At 40.7% G+C, this 21,419-nt stretch overlaps 1 protein-coding gene across 2 annotated transcripts in view; it reads right to left on the reverse strand.

The window, feature by feature from the left end:
* LOC117257925 (plexin-A1-like) overlaps nt 1-21,419 on the reverse strand; it is a 351,734-nt gene that overhangs the window by 142,847 nt on the left and 187,468 nt on the right. For both annotated transcript variants that reach the window (XM_033628343.2, XM_033628342.2), the window contains exons 5-8: nt 12,592-12,692; nt 6,355-6,478; nt 5,896-6,049; nt 4,294-4,393 (exon numbers count right to left, since the gene is read on the reverse strand). In XM_033628343.2, the coding sequence (XP_033484234.1) occupies nt 4,294-4,393; nt 5,896-6,049; nt 6,355-6,478; nt 12,592-12,692 (479 nt within the window). The remainder of the gene's footprint in view (nt 1-4,293; nt 4,394-5,895; nt 6,050-6,354; nt 6,479-12,591; nt 12,693-21,419) is intronic.

Consider the following 21,419-nt stretch of genomic DNA (forward strand, 5'->3'; position numbering starts at 1 on the left):
CCTGCTTGGACTTCCACTGCCATAACTTTTGTTGTTGTCCTGCCGTGGTTCCTCCTGATGCCGCCAGGCGCTGTTAAACAATAACGGTGACTGGCTGCGTAACATGCCGACATAAAAGGCTGGCTTTTTTCATTGGTGTCTGACGGCAGAAGTCACTGACCAAGCGGCGGTTTTCAATGACTTCAGAGCACGCCTGGGTTGCGACAGCTGATGTTTCCATTTATGACAGTTGTACAGGGGGTTAATTTTTCTATAAGTCACCTGTTTAAATGTTATCTGAGTTTAAAGTTATGCATTATTAAGGGAATGGCCGCTTTGAGTGACAGATGGGTGCTGTTGGTTGACTAGTCACTGCCACGAGTATGGCGTAACCCCAGATTCACAGAGTTGCCTATAGGAGCAGCTGTTGCCGTTGCTACTTCAGTGTGTTTTCAGTTCCTTAACATTAAGTGGAACTTTTTGGTCGCCTTAAAAAGTCTTGTTTAGTGTTTTATTGTACTAAAAGACCCTCTAAGGAGTCAGATAGGCCTATGCATTTTTTTCTGGTAAGTAGATTTTGTTTTAATGGTTTTAGATGGTTTTAATGGTTTTTTTGCTAGCGAAAATAGGCATAGGCATTGATGGTATCACAATTAACCATAGCTTAAAATGCGTTGCGTTACTGAAGCTAGCACATGTCATCCAAATATGGTCACTACTGGCTCCAAAAATCCAAGATGGCAACAGTCATTTATGTTATAACTATATTTTGTAATAATGTTTTCAGTCTTTTAAACTCTGTGCTCTCGAACATGCCACTTGTTGTGTAATGCCACTGTATATGGATAAATTAGGAAATGAGAGCATTTAGCAACTTCCCCCCAGCAGCTAACGTTAACATCACAGAAAAGCAAAGACGCTTTGAAAGAAAGACTGCATTATAGCCCTGAGAGGTCTATATTTCAAAGTCTTAATGAGATAAGCTAAATCAACAATATGATTTTAAAACTGTAAGATTTTGAGCACTGTCACTTACACTTAAAAACTACAGAGCTAGCTACTACTGTTTCTCCATAGACTCCCAACAATTCCCTTCCCAAGTCTTCAAACATCAGAATAATGCAGAGGAAGGCTTCTTTAAAAAAAAAAAAAACCTTGGGCAGAGCATAAATAGTACAGCAGCAGCATGCAGTGAGCAGATAACATTATACAGACAACAGCAGTTTCAGTTTATAGTTTGGCCACCTCACCTAATTAACGTTAATTAGCCACAGCTGAGCGTTGTCCTTACAGCCAACAACAGTCAACAACTTAAACAGCGTTCACCTCTGCAGCTCAATCACACTGTGGCATTTGATTCAAATCAAACTGCAGCTTTGATTTACACAATTATTGTTCATCTCTAACAAGTACAAATATTATTGCATCAACTGACATACCATTGTAGATTAAATAAAACAGACTATAGACTATGATTGGTAATTCCTTTCTTCACCAAATTCCAATAGTGTATATAAAAAAGGTATATGTCATCTCTCCAGTCTCTCCTTCCCTGCTCCTCTTCTGAAATAACAAACTCAGCCATGCATTTAACAAATAAACATGCAAGATCTGCTCTCAAACCATAGCTGAAAAGCCAATCAGTATTCCTATACTTAAATTAGGGATAATTCATTTCCAAGAAACACGACTGACATGTTTTAGCCTCTCAAGCTTGGCTGCCCTTCTAGGTCTTGCATGGTTAGGAATCGATTTATTATTTCACTCACCACTAGTCCCTTTATTGCTCGAGATTTAATTAACTAATTGATTTGTAAAAAGCTTGAATACATTGAATAATGAATTAGCAAAGGTTGCATGCTGTTCTCTACATTCTCCATTATAGAAGTTATTCACTGGCCAATATTTTAGCACTATTGCTTTTGGGAAAGAACTGCAGACACCTTCCTATTGATCAATGCTTTCCACCGGTCTGGATCTTGCCGGGTGTAGGGCATGTGCAGAGAGAATTTTTCTAACTCCTTTCTTCCACTTCTAATTCCACTCCATTAACACTTATGCCGAGTTCACACTACACAGCTTCAGCCCCTTTTTTCAGCTCACTGACAGTTTTTGGAGCTCCCAACAATGGTCCAGATCAAAGGCAAACTGGCACTGGCTCTGCGTTCCCAAATCGGCAGTCAAGGGCAATGTGTGAACTGAAAAATGGTGGAAAGTGGACCATGGCACACAAAGTTCCTGTAAGTTATTAGTGTAATTACTTACACCAGGAGTCTTCAGTGTTTTTAGGCCAAGGACCCCTTAGCTAAAAGGGAAACGGAGCAAGGACCCCCTACTACATATACTGTATAAAATTGAGTTACATATTAAATTGGGCCTAAAATAGCATGTTGGGTGGTCAAAAGTGCCCCTTACATACATACATTGTTACAGTACTAAAATACTAAGCTATTAAAATAATGATTATTGGCAGACTAATATAGTTATACATAATGTTTTGCTGTTAAACATAGATGTGTGTATCTGTGTGAATGGCTACCTTAGTGAGATGTCTGACCCTAGTGAGTGGAGTTCAGGTCTTCTCTTGTTTGTGCTTGCATGTGGCTGCTAAGCCAGCAGCAGTTGTAGTATAGCTAGGTGCATTAGCCTCACTGTCTCCACTTTTGCCAGTAGTTTCTGAGGCGGTGGTATATCATAGTCTCATGCTCGCAGGGTTACAAAACAATCCATTGTGGCTCACAAGAATGTCCTTACACTTAGAATAGTAATAGCCCACAGCTAATCTGCCAATATATTTCAGTTGTACATAACAGTTAGCTCACTAGTTTGCATCGCTGTTATTAGGGTTGCCACATTTGATTTGAGAAAAAGACGGGACATTTGATGCGCGACGCAGGGTGTTGAACCATATTTGCAAATACATTATGTTAACAATTGTAAGACTCCCTATTGCCTCTCTTACCTCTATTTTTCCTGATGTGCAGCCAAGCTGATAACAATCAGCAATCCGATGTAGCTGTTGCTTTCCTCTGTGACCATTTATCTATATATGCGTCACTAACTACACCTGACCGTTTACTGCGGTAAGAAGACAAGTTATTAATGTAAGAGTAACGTTAGTATGTGAGGTTTATACCATGTCCATGACAAAAACAAAAGCGCAGAATCTCCATCCCTTCTTTAATGGGTTAACGAGACTGGTTGCCACGGACACAGATGCACAGATCGAGTATGTCAGTGGCTGAAAAATAATTAATCACTGATCATAAAGTCTAAAAACTTGAAACCTACAAGCTGTTTTTTGTCAAGTATGCACGCCGTGCTCACTGACATGAGACATCCTTATCATCCCAACAGCAGGATGAGACACAAGAGTAGCTTTACTGTGATATCCAACCAGGGGCTTTCAAAATAAAATAATCTCCGCACTCCAATGTGTCAGTTATGAAGTATAAAGCTCTTACAGTATGACGTGGAATACAGTAGCCTACTAACTGCACAAAATAATGTGAAATGGCTGTATAACCTAACTTAGACAGTGACAGCCTGTGCAGCGGTTGCTAGGTGATAAGGTAAACTTTAATTTTTCTGCTACCATTTAAAAAGAAGTATAGGCATATGGCCAGCTGTCGCTATGTTCTACTCATTTTTACATGTTTACAGACATGTTTACAGACATGGGATTGGATGAGGAATAAACAGAAAAGAAACAGAAAAATCCAATTAATTTGGAACTCTGACATTCTAATTTAGAAGAAAAGGTTTTTTCACAAAAAACGGGACAGTTTGTCATGTGTGACAGCCCTAGCTGTTATGGATAGCTGTCACACAGTGATATACTGTAGTGTTAGCTAGCTCTTCTGATTGCACAAGGTTTTCTTGGGTAATAGTAAGCCTACTACCAAAGACGTGTACTGTAAATTAAATTATTTTGTTTTATTTTTCATTTTACAAATAGGCCAGATTTTCTTTGCTAATATGTTGCATTCATGTTACTGTGTAGTTTTAGGCATATTTTAATTTTCGGAAAAAAACAATCAATAATTTGACTGCCCTCCTGATGTAACTCTGAGGAACCCCCATGGATGGTGGACCCTCTGTTGAAGACCCAGGACTTACACTTTATGCTGCTTTGTCACTTTTTAACTCTTGATTATTTCTTGAGAGCACTCACAAGTCATGTAGTGTGAAAACCACAGCAACTTCCAAGACCCCCATTACAAGACAGCAGGTTGTGCACTGTGAACAGTACAGCAATCTGTCAACTTAGCTTTTGCAACAGAAGCTTAATTTTGAAATTTGGAAAAAACTTACGATTGATGGACGCTGCAGTTGTAGAAGATAAAGTCCACGCTGGCAAACTTCTTCCCCGTCTCCTTTGACTTCAGATACAACTTTATGACCCGTTGGTCACCTACAGGGAGTCACAAACACCATATTAACAGTGCTTTCTTCTTTCCACATTCTTCCAATATTTCTATAGTGTACAACTGACAGTACCATATATAGTAAGTATATGAAATCTGTTTCATGAACCCAGAATCATGCCCAAGCCCAGGCAGTGTGTTCTAAAATGTTAACAGCCTCATTTTAGGTGTTACTTGTCAATTCCTACGTAGCTGACATTTTGGAGCAACACTGTTTCTGCTGGAAAGTGAGCACAGCCTGGAGCTGAATCAATAGGATTTCATGGGGAAGTTACTCGGTGAAAGAAACGGTTCAGCGATCCATATGCATTTGTGGGTTTTGTCCAGTAAGTTTGTGAATCAGCAGTTTCTTATTTTGATAATCACAAATAAATGAGCGCAGTTAAAGAGAAGAATAACTCGTGTTTCTCACAGTTGAATGAGCAGGCCGAATGGAGCAAACAATTTGTATTTGTGCAGCATCAAACAAAACTGTTCAACCGAGAAGCCCAGAATGAAGCTGTCATCTTTTCTCCAAAACAAAAGTTTGTTTTCAGAAGGTGCAACTTCCAAACACCCAGGGAATCAAACAAAGCATGTCAAGGGTTGACAGCTGTGGTAGCAGGACTAATTTACTGTGACAGATTCAATGTGTCCAATATAAATAAAATAAAATGTCATATGAATAAATTATTTTGTAACTTTTTCATGACAGTGGTGTTGTCACTACCCTGTGAGCTCAACAACTGCGACTAGATTTAGCCAGTTAACACCAGTTAGCTAATCAACAATATTAAATGAATTTGGAATCAACTACCTAGCTGCGCTTTCATTAACACATACAGAATTAACATGTCCTCACTGTCTGTTTTATTCATCTAGATTAACAACAAGGCCGCATATGTTACCACCCTAGCCGGTTAAGCAGCTAACCAGCAAGGCAAGGCTATTCCTTTGATTATTTGTCTTTTTTAACAGCTATCAGTTCCATACAGATTATGAATGGTGATTATGAATGTTAACAAAATAATCATTTTCCTTCAGGTAGCCTCCAGAGCAATGTTGGAACCCACTGACTATCAGTCTGGAGAGGAAGTGGCCTTTTGGGGACAACAGGCAATATTTTGTGGGTTCCAGTGAGGCCAGTGGATATCAGGGCCTAGACTTCCTCTTCCATGCACTGGTTACCGTTTACAGTCCAATTAGCAGCTAAAGACATAAAACAGTGTTGGAGTTGAGAGACAACATCTGTTTTTAAAAGCTAAATTTTCATTAAACGATAGCCAGTAGGTTCAAAGGTTGGATTTTGACCAATAAGTTCCGCCTCTTTGGCTCTTCACATGGACTGTTTACCTGCATGCCTACAGATTCTGTATATGCATTCATGTGTTTATAGAGATTACCCCCAGAGAGCAAAATTAACAGAGTTTAAGTCACACCATATTTCTACGATTCCTCATCTTTTGCACACCCTGAATTTGGCTTGTTTTGGATTATTTTTTCTTTTTACCTTGGTCTCGTGTGATAGGGGACACATCTTTTGTAGATGGTGACAGGCAAAAAATCCGTCCACCGTAGATGCGTCCTTCTGTCTCTACATAGTCCTCGAAGGAGCAGTTCACTCCAGCAGACAGACTGGGCACATTCTGCGTCTGAAGTGACAACTGGGAGAAGGAAAGCAGAAAAGTGAGGGACAACATAAATTCAAAAATGGACATACTTTGAGTGATGCAAAAGTGAAATTTCTACTGTCCCGCAGCAGAAAATGCTGCTCAGATATGTGGTTTTTCCGCTCAAACTCAAAATGATGGACAGATAGCCAGTGATGACTCGAGAACAGGCTTCAGTTAATCTAATTTCATCTTGCTCACTTGTGCTGTCTACCCATCTCACACACACACACACACACACACACACACACACACACACACACATCTAAACGCACATACATGATAGGCAAACACTGTACCTGCACTTCTGACATGGTGACGGAGACAGTGTCGGGTTGGACAGAGAGTCGGACACACTGCTCCACTCTGGTAGTGAAGCGCTGAAGCTCCTCTGCTCGCTCACAGCGATCCTTCCTCGAACATCTAGAGGAGGAGGATATGCTACAGTCACATCTTCAAAAAACCCTTAAAGATGATAAATACCTCACAACAGTTTAGCATATAAAATCCAGAATAATCTTGTTTACTGATTGTGTAAAACAAGTAAAATTACATTTTGTTTATAATCATGTGTTGAGATATTAGGACACAATATGGCATTGGTGTCAGCTGCTTCTAACATAGGAAAAAATAAATAAATTCTGATAAAATGGTTGAAATTCAAAGTTATTCAAAGTAAATTGAATTTGTGATATAAAGTATTTATTTAACAAATTCAAGTTGCTGGGTTTCTGTTTATTAGTGGGTGTATGGATGCATGCAAATTAGTAGATTAAAGTGATAGTTCAGGTTTTTGGACATGAAGTTGTGTGAAACGCTGACCATCTGTAGCTCTGATGTGACGGTGTCACTACTCTCAACGAGCCTCCTGCTCTGAGAAATCGCCCGTAGCTTACCGGAGAAAAAGTAGTTCTGAAGATGTACGGGGGACACGTAACCAAAAGGTTTTAAGCTACAAAAAAGTATGCATGTGTTTTGTTAGACTATTTCAATAATTTTAAAACATCCCTGCATTATGTCAGACCTTGTTATCAACTGGGACTATTTTCTGGCCAGTATCACTCCACCGTGCAGGCCCGCAAGACAGCACGGCAACAGAAATCAATAAGACAGTTCATCACCACGCCGTGCAGGTGCGCAGGATAGCAACGGCTAACGAAAACTTCATCGGCTGTTTCCAACAGAGAACCAGTAGGCTATTATTAGTGAGGAAGAAGATGTACTAGCCCTATATATACCTACTACTACAGCGCAAACACCGACTCAGGCTCACGACACACCCGTAGGCAACTTTGGCTTGTGTCAATTGGGATGAACCTCGCTTCCAAGCAGGCGAGGGTGAAGCAACTGCGCGTATGTCAGGCTCACTTCAGCTGCCCACAGATCCCGACGGACAGAGAAAACGCAATTTCTGCACTGCTGTGCCCAAAGAGAGATATATTACTTAATACCAGTCTATATAACGATGTCTGTAACTGATAGTCTGTAAAACAAAATGTTTGATTGAACTAATAGCCTGTTGTGTTGTGGAGAGAACATTATACGCGGCCTCGTTTTACCGTAGGCATTTAGTTTATTATATTAGGCTAACTGCTAAATCCATGACATGAGTAATCAATCACATAGAAATGTGAATTCATATGTGATTACGACCAGTCTCTGCTTTGTTCTGGTGGTGGGTTAGCCAAAGTTGCCTACGGGTTACATCTGTAACAGGAAACCGATGGAATTGGGAGCCGGCGATATTTTTATTCCCACAGCTGTTTGCACCATTTTGGTATTCCTCTGTTTACCTACAGCAGCTGACGAGGGTGTGTCGTGAGCCTGAGCTGGTGTTCGCGCTGTAGTAGTAGGTATATATAGGGCTAGTACATCTTTTTCCTCACTAATAATAGTGCTGGTTCTCTGTTGGAAACAGCCGATGAAGTTTTCGTTAGCCGTTGCTATCCTGCGCACCTGCACGGCGTGGTGATGAACTGTCTTATTGATTTTTGTTGCCGTGCTGTCTTGCGGGCCTGCACGGCGGAGTGATACTGGCCAGAAAATAGTCCCAATTGATAGCAAGGTCTGACGTAATGCAGGGATGTTTTAAAATTATTGAAATAGTCTAACAAAACACATGCATACTTTTTTGTAGCTTAAAACCTTTTGGTTACGTGTCCCCTGTACATCTTCAGAACTACTTTTTCTCCGGTAAAAGCAGGAGGCTCGTTGAGAGTAGTGACACCGTCACATCAGAGCTACAGATGGTCAGCGTTTCAAACAAATTCATGTCCAAAAACCTGAACTACCACTTCAAGGAGGTGCATAAGAATAATGTATTCAGAAGTGCGAACTCGACTTGGACTGACTTTACGAGATAACATAAGACTTGAACTTTAACAGCGACCTTTACTTTGCTTTCACTTGAGCCTTTTGACTTGAAAATACTTGATGACTTCTTCTAAGCCAATAGATTAAAAAGTGTGTCATTAAAAACTGTTCTAAAAATCAATTAATTTTGCTTCATTTCCCTTCATCAGCTCAAATTAACGTTATTCATTCCCAGGAAGTCCAAACTTAATTCCCCAGACCCACATTGTTAGATCCAATCTGACAGCATCCAATCAAGTTGCAGGAGAGGACCATGAAGAACTAAGGTTACATAACTGAGCACCAGTTGGTAAAAATGATACCAAGGAACAGTTTCATTCACAATTTTTTTTTTTACATTGCGGTCAACAAGAAATGAATTGCAATGTGCAAAACATGCAGGTCAAAAATTACAGACAGATATGCTACAACTTCCAAAAAAACCTACAAATTTTGATTTTTGTAAAGTTAAAATATTATTAACCTGTTGTTAAAATGGCATTCCATTTGATGTAGAGCTCATTATGATTTGTTTAAGACTCAACACTGAAAGTTTAGGATTTAGGACTTAGGACTTGAGTGCAAAGGCTTGAGACTTGTGTCTTCCAAGTCAAGTTAGTGTAGATATAAGAACTTTTTCAGCAGTACTGTAGAGGACTGAGAGGCTTTACGAGAGAAAGAACTTCAGTCTGGCTCTAAGAATGGTGACGTTTGGCACCCTGACGATAATATGTATTTGTACTTGCACTTGTATGGTGTAACCAGGGGTTGCATTAATCAAAATGTATCTACGGTTTACCGTAAGTTTAAGACCACTAATAATTCATTCAACGGCTGTCTATAGCACAACAGTCAAACATAGAGCCCGCCATACAAGCAGAGTGAAAAACAAATGGGGCATAGCGTTAGTTCAGTCAGATCACTGAGGTCGCACTTGCATTAGCTGATTGGCACCAGCTGCTCATTCATGCTTTACCATCAGCGGCTCATTCATCAGCTGCTCGGCTGTCAGCTGACTTGCAGCATCCAATCAAATTAACACAGGTGAACATGGTGGCCTTTAAAACCTCACACTTCTATTTATTTATTTTTTTTAAAGATTATTTTTTTGGGCTTTTTGCCTTTAATATGAAATGGGGAGACAGAGAGAGTGGGGGGGACAACATGCAGCAAAGGTTTGCAAGCCGGAGTCGAACATCACCTCTATACATGGGGCGCCGGCACTATCCACTAAGCTACCGACGCCCCGACATACTTCTTACTATTACTCTGACGACATGTTCATGCCGAGTCCAACCCCAACCTTCTAATTTGCTAAGATTTTGGTATTGATGGTTTACAATGATTTAGTGTACATGCACAGTTGTGTTTGTTGGATTCTCAGCAGAATCACTGCATCTTTGATTCTTTGAGCTCTCCCTCATAGAGTAGAACCTTTCCCCCCAAATCTAACTCTACAGCTTCAATTCATTGGCACAATTTAGCAGAACAGGCTTATAAATGCATTTTACTGAATAGAAAAGAAAATCCCAACTTGATGCTAACTGGAGTGTAAAGGGGTCATTACGAGTCAAACCAAGTGCTTGTCAGATTATACAACAATATCTAAAACCCCCTTCACCCAAAACTTTCCAAATTCCTTTATTCAGAATTAATGCGGCTGTGTCTCACAATTTTTTTACAACCCAATGAGCTGGTCCACTCAGTGACTGGTCACATGTTGAGGTGAGGAAGTTTAACATTCTCTCAAGCTCTCTTTCCTTGCTCTTTCCAGGGCTAGTACATCACATTTCATTTGAACAAGTGAGTGCAACATCATTAATCCTTTGAGGATCCCATTTGAGCGATTATTGTGTGAAGCCCCTCTTTACGATTGCTAGCCCCTTTGAGTTTGGCTGCTCTGAACAGCTATGAGTACTTTTGTCTTCAGATGTGGCAAGATAATTATGAGCACACACAGCTCTGTTTATTTTTGTAAACTGAAAACCATTAACCCCCGTGGAAATTATTTTATTATAATTAGCTTTTATTTGCTTTTATTTTCACAGATCAAAACAATAAATCATGAAGAAAATAAGGCCCCCACAAAATAGCATTTTAAGTCTTGTGTGTGATTTATACTGGCTCCAGATGAGTAGAGAAAAAGTCCACTAGCCCCCAGGCTAATTTATACAATGGGAAATATCATAGGCTTATGCTAATAATGTCAGCGTAGCAAGGCTATTCCCCTATTCCTCCCATTTATACCGGCATACCCCCCTGTCAAGCCTCTTTTAACTGGCTGGTTAAGGCCACTTTTCATCGCTTCCTCTTTTGCTTCTGTCACTTTCCACGTAAGGAAAATGCCAACACTGAAACACAGAGTTAAGTTAATTGTCATATGTGGGCAATCAGGTTTTAAGTAGCCCATGGAGTGCACACTATTAAAGCTGTTCTTACATGTGCATAGTTGCTACCATCTCCAATGCTGTTCAGCAGGCAGAATTCCTATCCGAGGAATGTGTAGTGTGTGTGACTGGATCTTGTGTTCAATCACCACTTGTTGTCTGTAAATTAATCTCACCACCTGATGGCGGCAGATAAACACAACCCCAACATTGAGCATTTCTGGACTTGTGGATTAAGCGTTCAGAGCAGCAGACTTAGTGTTAGGACTTGCAGGAAGCGGGGTAAATCCGACCTGTTGAAGTATTTGCTGTTACATGTTTTGTTGCCCAAGCCATTCGAACATACGCTCCCTAGAAATGACCATATTCTTTATGATGTAGGTGTCCAGTGAGGTGGCTGGAGTGGTGCTCCAGCTGGCAGTGGTGTTAGTGTAGAAGAGGTTGGAAATGTAATGTGTGAAATGTGTTTATCTATTAAAGACCACTTGTGCCTATTGTTTTCTTTTGCCTTTAATGCATTTTTAATGTAGCTAGTGTTTTGTTTTGCCTACAGTGTTTCTTTTGCCTTGCTCTGTTTTATTCTTTTTATTTTGTCTTTTATGGTTAAGTGTATATATATATTTAGCTTATTCTGTGGTGCTCATTTCTGTTAAATTTGTGAGATGAACCCACTGTGCCCGTCGATCTAAGGTGTTTTAATGCTGTGTCTGTGCTCTTTTATTTAGTGGTATTATCCATGCTGTTCTTTCTCTGTTGCTGATCACTTGGCTTGCTGTGAACCTGCATGCAGATAAGTATCCCACCACACCTAGGGGTGCCCATTTCCAGTGAGAGTGTGTATTTGTGTGTATACATGATTTGCGGGAGCATGTGGTGAAGTAGAATTGGACGAAGGGTATTCCACATACAGTCAATCTGTTTTATTAATTAAACCATTTTTCGGTAGTTGTAGATTAATCTCTCTTCCTTTTTCCCTTTTAGTTGCCCAGAAAAGCGTGGCATCTTTTGACCACAATATTGCTGTCTTAAATCTGAGTATATGGTTTTGCATTTTATTAAATTTCATAACAATAAAACTGCTTTTTTATGGTCATTCTTTTAAATACATTTGGACAATTGCACTTGAAGCCTTGTCTCTGTCTAACTTCCTTTACACTTATCTGCGTGTTGACCTGTAGATGGTAGCAGGTCCTGGGAGATGCAGGTTAAAGGTAGTTTAACAGTGCCTTATCCTCCAGTTGGGTGGCTTTCTTTGCACTTCAAATAAACTCAACAGTGGCATAGAAAGCCCACCGCCAACTAGTGTTTTGGAGGTGTAACTGCAGAGCTACGCAGACACACCACCACACAAGTATGTATTAATGCACACAACAGTGTAGGCCACTCCCATAGGCTATGCATTGGCTTTGCGTAGAGCCCAAACGTACAACTACAAATCAGTCTTAAGTCCAAGCAAAAGGTCTCAGTGTAGGTAGCCCATCATGCAAGAGGATAAGCAAAGTGAGGCCTGCAGTAAAACGTTATTTCCCATAAATTCATGATGTAAAATCATGAATTTATGACAATATTGTACAACAAGGATAACAGGAGGTTCTGAGGTACAGTTTTTTTTGTGGCATTTGCTGTGTTAAAACATTTACAATGCAATGCCAAGCAGGTTTATAGAAAACATAAATATGACAAGTAAAAATTAAGTTGACAGAATTTTCACAACTCTGTAGCACAACTGACTGCAGAGCATACTACATGTAACCACTGAAATGACTGCTTGACACAGTAAGCAACATATGCACTTACACATTATGTAGCACACACCAGCCACAGTGAGGGTCCCCTGATCCCAGGCAGGCTCCACAGGAGCTGTACTGCTCACAGCTCTCAACTGGTACACGGGTGACCTGGAAACAAGACACAAACAGGAACACACACCTGGTTAACACTGCACACGTACCCTGTACACACCACCTTCAAATAGCTTATAACATATAGGCCTGGTGTACAGAGGATCCACCGGAGGTGTCCTGTGCCTGGAACATGAGATTAAAGGAACAAGCCTACTGTGACTATCAGAGATAAACAGCTCTGGAGGTGCTGCTTACAACCCCACACTGCTGCATACAAGGCTAGCTAGAGGGGGAGAAGTGGAGGTTCAAACACATGTAAACACACACATGGGTTAAGATTACACCCTCTGACAAACACCTCTCTGTGATGTACTGTGTACTGCCCACAGTTCTGCAGTGGATCAGGAAACACACATGCAAGCGAGCAGTTTACCTCAAGAGATACTAAACAGAATCTAGAACGAGTAAAAAGCTCTCAGCTATCCCCCAGAGCTAGACACTGAAAACAATCTTAAACTGCAAAACGCCCTTTCAGATTAAAACAGGCTGGGCCTTCAGGACACTTATTGGCTTTCTGTCTTCTATAGATTCATATGTGACAGATTAACAACTGTGCATTTCCCTACTGTATCATTGTAATGTTTCCCAGGGAAAAATGTATTGATAAGTTTCCATTGTGTCATTCTGAAGAATTGACCTCACTCAACTCTCTTCACTGGTAGTGCGAAAACTGTAGAACAAATAAACTGAACTGAACTGCAACAGATTAAAAATGAAAGAAAACCAGTCTGAGAGCCACCACCTAAAAGTGGTACTCTAAATTTTACAGATAAAGATCAGTTCACTAGTCATGAGAAGTACAACTTATGTTGTAATGTCATCAGGGTCTCTTGGGCTCTACATATGGTGTGGTTCACTACATGGCTGTCGTCTCATACGCTCTATTTGCAGGGGACAAGTGTTGCCTGGTGACCTTTTAGCAATTTGTAATAAATGCAGAGGTTGCCTGTGATCGTAATCAAATGCGAATCTGCAACAGAATTAGAATCTATGTGTGTGTATGTGGATGTTGTCATTTTGTATAAGGAAGTAGTTCAGAACCTTGTCCAGTGTCTCTGCTATCTGAGTTTTGTGACCATTTTCTCTGGCAACACACTACAAAACCAAAACCGTGACATCATATCCGAGGGATAATGGCAGTTAATTCAAGTAAAAATACAGACTTTACTCATCCCATGCACATGAGTCAAATTAAACACAGATGTGAGAGGATCATTTCAAAATCACCTAGGGTCCCCTTGTTATTTCAGTGCTGTGCAAATAGGGCTTTTGTCAGTAGTGGTGTTTTGTCGCAGGCGAGGTGCAGAGTGGAGTAGAGACAGAATGTTGTAGAGTTTACAGCGGCTGCACTCGTTGGGTAGCTGTGCATGAAACCTTCGCCAGTAAAAACACCTATGTGACAGCTGACGTTAAATTAAGGATCAAACTGAGTTCAATATAGCTCAGTAAGGCCAAAACTGATCAGTTAAAAAATGCCATGATCGGCCCCGAAACCGATTTTTGAGATTGGATTGTGACATCCCTACTTGCAACTCCTCACAATTCATGGATATGCAAAATAAAGCTAACATGTGTCTTTAAGGCATTTTATGCAGCAATGAACTCAACTGTCAGGTGGTTTTTACTCGACTTCACTTCCACACATTCCAAAGCTACAAACCATCTAAATCATCACTCAAAATGGGTATGTAGCCCTCAGACGGAAATCAAGCAAATCATAATACTTAATTTTTATTCAGTTGTTTTGTTTCTTTTTCTCACACTGAAACTTGAAATTTCTGAAGCAGCCCTCAGAACATAAAAGGACTAAGTTAGCTTAATGCTTGTGAATTCCTTGCAAAGAATATGCTATTGTACCTAATACTGTTGAGATAAGCATCAAGGGCTACTCCTATTGTCCGCTAAATCTCTACCGGCTGCCATCTGTGTGTCTGCATGACTAAGATAAGATGAAACTTTAATGATCTCTTTGGGGATATCGGAGAACTTGGGTATTAACAAGGACATCAAACAGCGCTGTCCAAATTTACCTGCCTCTTAAACTGCAACCAAAGAAGTACACGAACATCAAGAGAGAGAGTGAGAGGAATTATCATTCGAGAAACCCATTTCCACAGAAAGTTGTCTTTGCACTTGTCATTTTCTGCTGCTGCCTGCATTTTCACCATCCACCATCTGTCTGCACAGTTATCAGAAAGACTTAGCCTGAATTTCACCCAGGTTGTAGAATGCTCGAAAGTCGAGGAAGCGTACCTGTGCGCACTCAAGTCTACTCTGCTCTCTCTTAATCTCAAAAATCACCTGTGTATCAGCATCCATGTGTTTCATCTCAACTTGCTGGAAGCAGTTTGCCGGTGACAGATGGATTGGCAGACAGGAAACTGCCTCAGGCAAACACACACACTTACACACACCAGTGAGAAAGTTACAATTTTGGTCCAAATTGAGAGTTTGAGACAAGTTTTCTGGGACAGTTGTTAAATACTTAAACACATCACTGACCACCCAAGACACGTTCACACGCAGGAGCACGTGCACATGCACACACCTCCAGCTGCCTCAGTCAGGTGAAGTACGACATCAATAACACTGCAGAGGCAGGGGGCACACCAGGTGAGCTGGAAGGTGGTGAGGGTGAATTCTAATGGCAGCTGCAGGCGCAGCAGTGTAGAAACCTTCAAAGAGGAAACTCTGTCTTCGTACACCATTTTTTTTTAACTTCTCAACCTTCAAACAGTAAATCTGACTCTTTTCATGTTTTCATGTCCTTTGACTGAACAACTGCTGCATGATTAATCAGACACAAATGCACATGTTGTTTTTAAGTCACTGTATACTTCAAATAGATTCTTCCATCAGATGATTCCTACTGCACGTAGCAGCCTTTGCTGCTCTCCTGCTGAGTGACATTTATTAATTGGTGAGTGAATGCATAAGTATACCTGTTACATTTCAAGTCTTCAAGGACTGCAATATTTCAACAATAGGGGTGTATGTATACACAAAATTCACAGTGCGGCATATACCTTGGTACATGTAATGAAATTTGTATGCTCGATCGTAAGGCTCTGACATGTTTTTATTACCTCCACTACTTGTGCTGGTTAAAACAGCAGGTACAACGGACTGACTAAATTGCACACGTGAAGATACTTTGTAGTTGGGCTTAAGTACTTTGACCATATGCTTAATTTGGTGTTCTCTACAGTGTAATTTAACAGTAGCCCTTATGTGCATTTGGTCACATATAAAAGTGATAAACACTCCATGCATGAGTTACTTTGGCACGGTCTGAATCAGAAGGGGGAGGCTGTCTGAACGCTGGGGGCAGAAGGACTGAAGGACTTGCCCTTTGGTCTGTTTTTTGTCTCGCTTCACTAATTGACAGATTTGGGTGAGCGAATTTGCTGGGATAGCTAATGCACGACCTGCCCTTCTCTTCCTCTGATTGGCTAGTACTTGTTGCCCTCATTGGTTGTGTTGGTTAGGTTAAGCCAAGAGGAGTGAGATTGGTTAGGGGTGGGGTAAGAATGTCAGGGTAAGCCAGTAAGAGGCAGAGTAAGGCAGAGTGGGGCGGGTAATGCCTTCAGTATCCTAGGAAGCACAATTTTACTTTGGGTGACGCTGTCTACTGAGCTTAACTAACCCAGCTAACAGCATGCTACAGCTAACAGACAACAACTAGTGCACTGCAAAAACTTTCCAGGGAAAACTCCAGAATTTATTTTCCAACTTTGTGAGTAGAACTTAGATTGGGCCCAAAAAATCCAGCCTGACCCCACCCGAGCCCGTGCATCTTCTGTCCGAGCCTGGCCTGGCCTGTCCCTTTAACTGTAATTATGAGCCAGAGTCCGGTTTAAACCCGACATTTTTTTAAGGATACGAACGTGGACATTGAGGGCTGACTCTCATCTTTCTTTCCATGGCAAGCCTTCGTCATGTGCCTCTTAAGTGTCGAGGTCCTCATCTTTTTGCTCTCATATACCAGCATCGTGCTGCACTTGGCACACTCGACGAAGCCAATACACATGTTGTCACCGTCAACAACTCACATGTGCGCAGCCGGCTGTCATAAGTAGTTGGTTCCATAGCCTAAGTCTATTATGAGAAGCCTGACCTGTCCGAGCCCGAGGATAGTGGCAGGAAATTACGGCCCGCCCTGCCCTACGGGTCAGGTCCGGGTCGTGTTCAGGCTTGGGCAGAGAATCTAAACTCTATTTGTGAGTAGTCGATATAAAAACAATTTGTGACTGTTGGGGTCACAGGGTGTACCAAACATATACCACATTCAGAAACAGTTCAGAACGAATTCAGGTACTGTTACTACCCTACTCAACAATAATAACACTGGTTGCCATGACATTTGGCACAAACATTGGTCATGGTCCCCAGAGGTGGTCCCTGACTCATCATGTTGTGCAAAATTATTCAGAGAAAAAAAAAAAAAAAAAAAAAAAAAATATATATATATATATATATATATATATATATATATATATATATATATATATATATATATGTATTATAAAGGATGTGTATTACAGGAAAATTACACTGGGTTAAGACTTTGTGGAGGATTTTCTGGCTGTGCAATTTGTGTAAATTGTGCCATTAAAATTCCTTTATTTCTTTTGTCTTTTGTGGTAGTGATGTTTATGTTCCTTATATGATAGTATTTGTGAAGTTGCATCCATAGACAGCTTTCATAACAGCACATCTCTCAACGAGACACCAGTAATCCCTCCATTTCATCCTCAGACTGTACACCTCCTCCTTCTGTGTCACTGTGATATACAGTTGGACACAATAGCTTATGGCAGATTCATAGCATGATAATAGTGACCTATGTCTGATAACTATTATAATGCTACCATTACCAGGCACAGGCCTCTTACAGGACACCAAATAACAGCAAATTGCAGTCATTACTTACGCCTGGACAAATACCATGCTAGTAATACAGCCTATGTGATAGAGGCAGGAGGAAGGGGAAAAAAAACATGTCACGCTCAAGCACAATAGCCAGGGAGAGAAGTTTATTCAATGGGGCTTTGTGGTAGTGGGGCGGATGATGTATTCCAATGGAACAGTTCAATTATTGAGTTTTAGAAAACAGATAATGGCACGGGAAACGGGAGATGCTCAGCCAAAGACTCTTTGTCTTACTGAGGTGGCTAGGGAGCTTGTGTGTGTGTGTGTGTGTGTGTGTGTGTGTGTGACAGTAAGTAAGAGAGAATCACCTTTTTATATTAAATATGGCATTTTCATTCCTGGTCTATTTGCTGCCGTAGAGGGAAACACATTCATCTGTGGACAGTGGAGGGAGGCGGGGGTAAAGGAGACAGGCCAATTAGGAGATGGTGGAGGTGGAGGAGGATAGAGAGAATGAGATCACAATGGGAAAAAGTCCATTTTAGCCATTAATTTCATTCTTCAAACTAATAATGGACAGTTTTTGTGGACAAAAGAACCTTCCAGTGGGATTCAGATGCTTTTTTTTTTTTTTTTTTTTTTTCCCATTTTTTTTGTGTTTCCAGAGTGGAGGAAAGAGGGAGAGCAGAGGAGATGATGGGTGGGAGTTTATTACAAATAAATAACAGCTACAAATGAGCCTCTCTCATTTGGGTCATGATAGAGAGGCTCTTAATTTGCCTAGTGGCAGATGAGAGGAGGGGGGTAGGGAGTGGAAGGAGGGGGGGTGGGGATGAGAGATGCAGGGAAGGATGGATGAAAAAGACACACAAATGTAATTGCGACTGATGTTTCATTCCACATATGGGGCCCGTGTGGTGCCAGCTAGTCGCAGCTATAGCCCCAGCTGTAATTGTCCATTCTGTATGATATGGGGGAGAATATAAGGCGCTATTACTACACAATAGGCTGATGGATGGCTTACTCAACCAGCCAGCTGGATTTTAAGACATACAAGCCTTACAAATACACATGTAGCGCAGATATGAAATTTGTGGTATGCACATTCTGATGAAGTAGTTACAGATAAAGATGGTCTGCACGTGTGAGTTAATAAAGTATATGAGCTTCCACATGTGGATATAAATTACAAATCAATGAAAACAAGGGCCACATCAAGGTAAACACACTCTGGATAAAAGAGCTAACATATGAATACACATACACACAGGTGCATAATGAAGACAAGCCAGATCCAAAAAAAAAAAAAAAAAAAATACACTACTTTCCCTTTTGTTTATTCTATTTATTTATCTGTTTGTCTGTCCAATTTCCTTCCTTTCTCTTGCTCTCTCTGCCTCTGCCTGTCTTTCTGTTCTGCTCTCATCTGTCATGAATTTGGCTGGACACACCGAAAAACACAGCAAATGAGGCCATAGATCACAAGTAGACACCGACAGACACAACCTTGGAGGAAAGAGACAGAGAGGAGAGAAACAGAAGAACAATACAGAGCGTATCTCCCCATCATTAACCTTTAAAAGTCCATTCTTGTTTTCATAAGCTCTCTAATCACCGTTGGGTATTCGCCACATCCCAGCAATAAATGCACAATGGGAAACTTTAGCAGTTTCATACACAGACGCTGTGTGGAAACCCAACACGTCTTTGACAGAGTATGTGAAGAGCAAAGCCTAAACAGTGATACCCTTCTACTTGTTTCTCTTTGTCATCTTTCCCTTTTGTGTGACTCCTGCACAAGCCCTGTAATAAGGAGAAGGCAAATTGCTGTGTGTAACATTACTGTCCTGGATCAGGCTAACATTACAGTGGGCAATCTACATTTTAAAACCCCAATGGGCATGACTTGATGCAAACACATCCTCAAAATCAGTGACTACAAAAGAGTGTTCCCTTTACATTAAAGAAGAAGCCCTTAAGTGACACTGTCCAAGCTGGACAACAATGTCAGTTAAGGGGGCGAAAAGCCCCAGGTGGGCGGGAGGGGTAGTGGATTGGGCCAACATTCACCACTGGTGTTCGCTTCCCGTAAGAATGTGAAGCCAAAACCTATTATTTTTTTCTGAACCCAACCATGTACTTTTGTTGCCTAAACCTCACAACATGCAAGTGTTGTGTGTTTGTTGCTGAAGGGATAAAAAGTTAATTTGCAGCGTTGTACTGACGTAGTACGTTTATTTTCAACGAGTCTAGATGCAAACTGGGCATTTCCTGTTAAAGAGAAGTGTATTTTGAAAGGACACAATGCATGTATCCGGTAGAAGTTCACCTACCATCCCGGAATGTCAACAACAAATGCATCCGGGCTACCGTGCATGTCATATGTCGACATGGAAAGTCCATTACACGCGGCGATATGTGAAGTAGTCAGAGTGAGAATGTGTTGAATATTGTTACCCTAACCAACATCACTCCCCATGATTAAACTTATCAATTCAACCAACAAAGGTAATGAGTACTAGCCAATCAGAGGCAGAGCAGGGCGGGTCATGCCTTCCAAATAGTAGGAAATAAACACCTTGAAAGGCGCGATGATCTGTTTGGGAGAGTGTGTATTTTTGGATCAATAGGCCTTCGGAGTAATGGCCGTTTGTTTTCGAGATATTGGGCTTTTGACACAATGGGACATTTTTTGGACTTTGGGGTTTTGGAATAATGAGCCGTTGGAACAATGGGCAGTCCCCACCATCTGCTGGCTGTATCTACATATTCAAAGCAAAGATATGAGACAGTATGGGAATAATTATCATCAAACTCTTGCCAAGAAAATGAATAAGTGCATTTTACAAAACTATGCCATTAAAGTTGTATACAGAATTGTTTTCTTAACTGTAGAGATGTATAAAATATATGGTACTTGGCTCCAAAAAATCTGCACATGCATTCAAACGCAATTATATACACAAAAATGTACTCTCATACACTCTGCAGACACACACACACACACACACACACACACACACACTTAGTCACTCTGTTTAGTTCTTCCACAAATCAAATTTAGCCCATTTCCTTGTTCAAACCCAAGTCACGCTGTTCCTCTCAACCACATTAAGACATACCTCTCTTTCTCTCACTGTCTGTCTCCTTGACCGTCTCACAAATCACATTCTGATCAGCCGATCACTCATCTCTCTGCCTTGACAGACAGCTGCAGTGTTTGTGTGTGTGTGTGTGTGTGTGTGTGTGTGTGTGTGCATTTGTTTGTAAGTTAGGAAAAGGCGAGGACTTTGGCTGACATCAAGCCATCTAAAAAATGCACATTTTAAAAAAGTGTATCAAACTGTTGTTAGTTGTCCTTTCTTTGTTGTTTTTTTACTGTAAATATGTAATTAATATCATGATAACACAATGAAATATGACGTTTAAAATATATGAGTTCTTTCAGGTTATTAGTCATCTTTTCTTTTGTATTATGTGTCTTTGAAATAACAATAAAATGCAAATACAATTGGTTTGGAAATTCCATGCTAATTGCCTCAACTGCACTTTGTGGTGAGGCAGCGTCATGTGCACTTTCAAATGTTTTTCAGTTGATTACAACCATGAGGAAACAAGCCTCATATCCAACTCTAAAACCCTCACAAGAAAACCTCAAAACACATCCAACAGGCTCCACACAGACTGCTAATGAGCACAGGAGCGACTGCTATCAACACTTCTAGCAGCACTTCCTCTGCTGTTGTCAGCTTAAGAAACAGAAAAGGCTTGGCATATTTTTTTTTTTTTTCTTTCAGAGTGGCTGTTTACATCTGCTTTGGAGCCACTACTCATGTTTGAATGTGCGAA

Source organism: Epinephelus lanceolatus, chromosome 8, assembly GCF_041903045.1.
Source record: "Epinephelus lanceolatus isolate andai-2023 chromosome 8, ASM4190304v1, whole genome shotgun sequence".
Lineage (NCBI taxonomy): Eukaryota > Metazoa > Chordata > Actinopteri > Perciformes > Serranidae > Epinephelus > Epinephelus lanceolatus.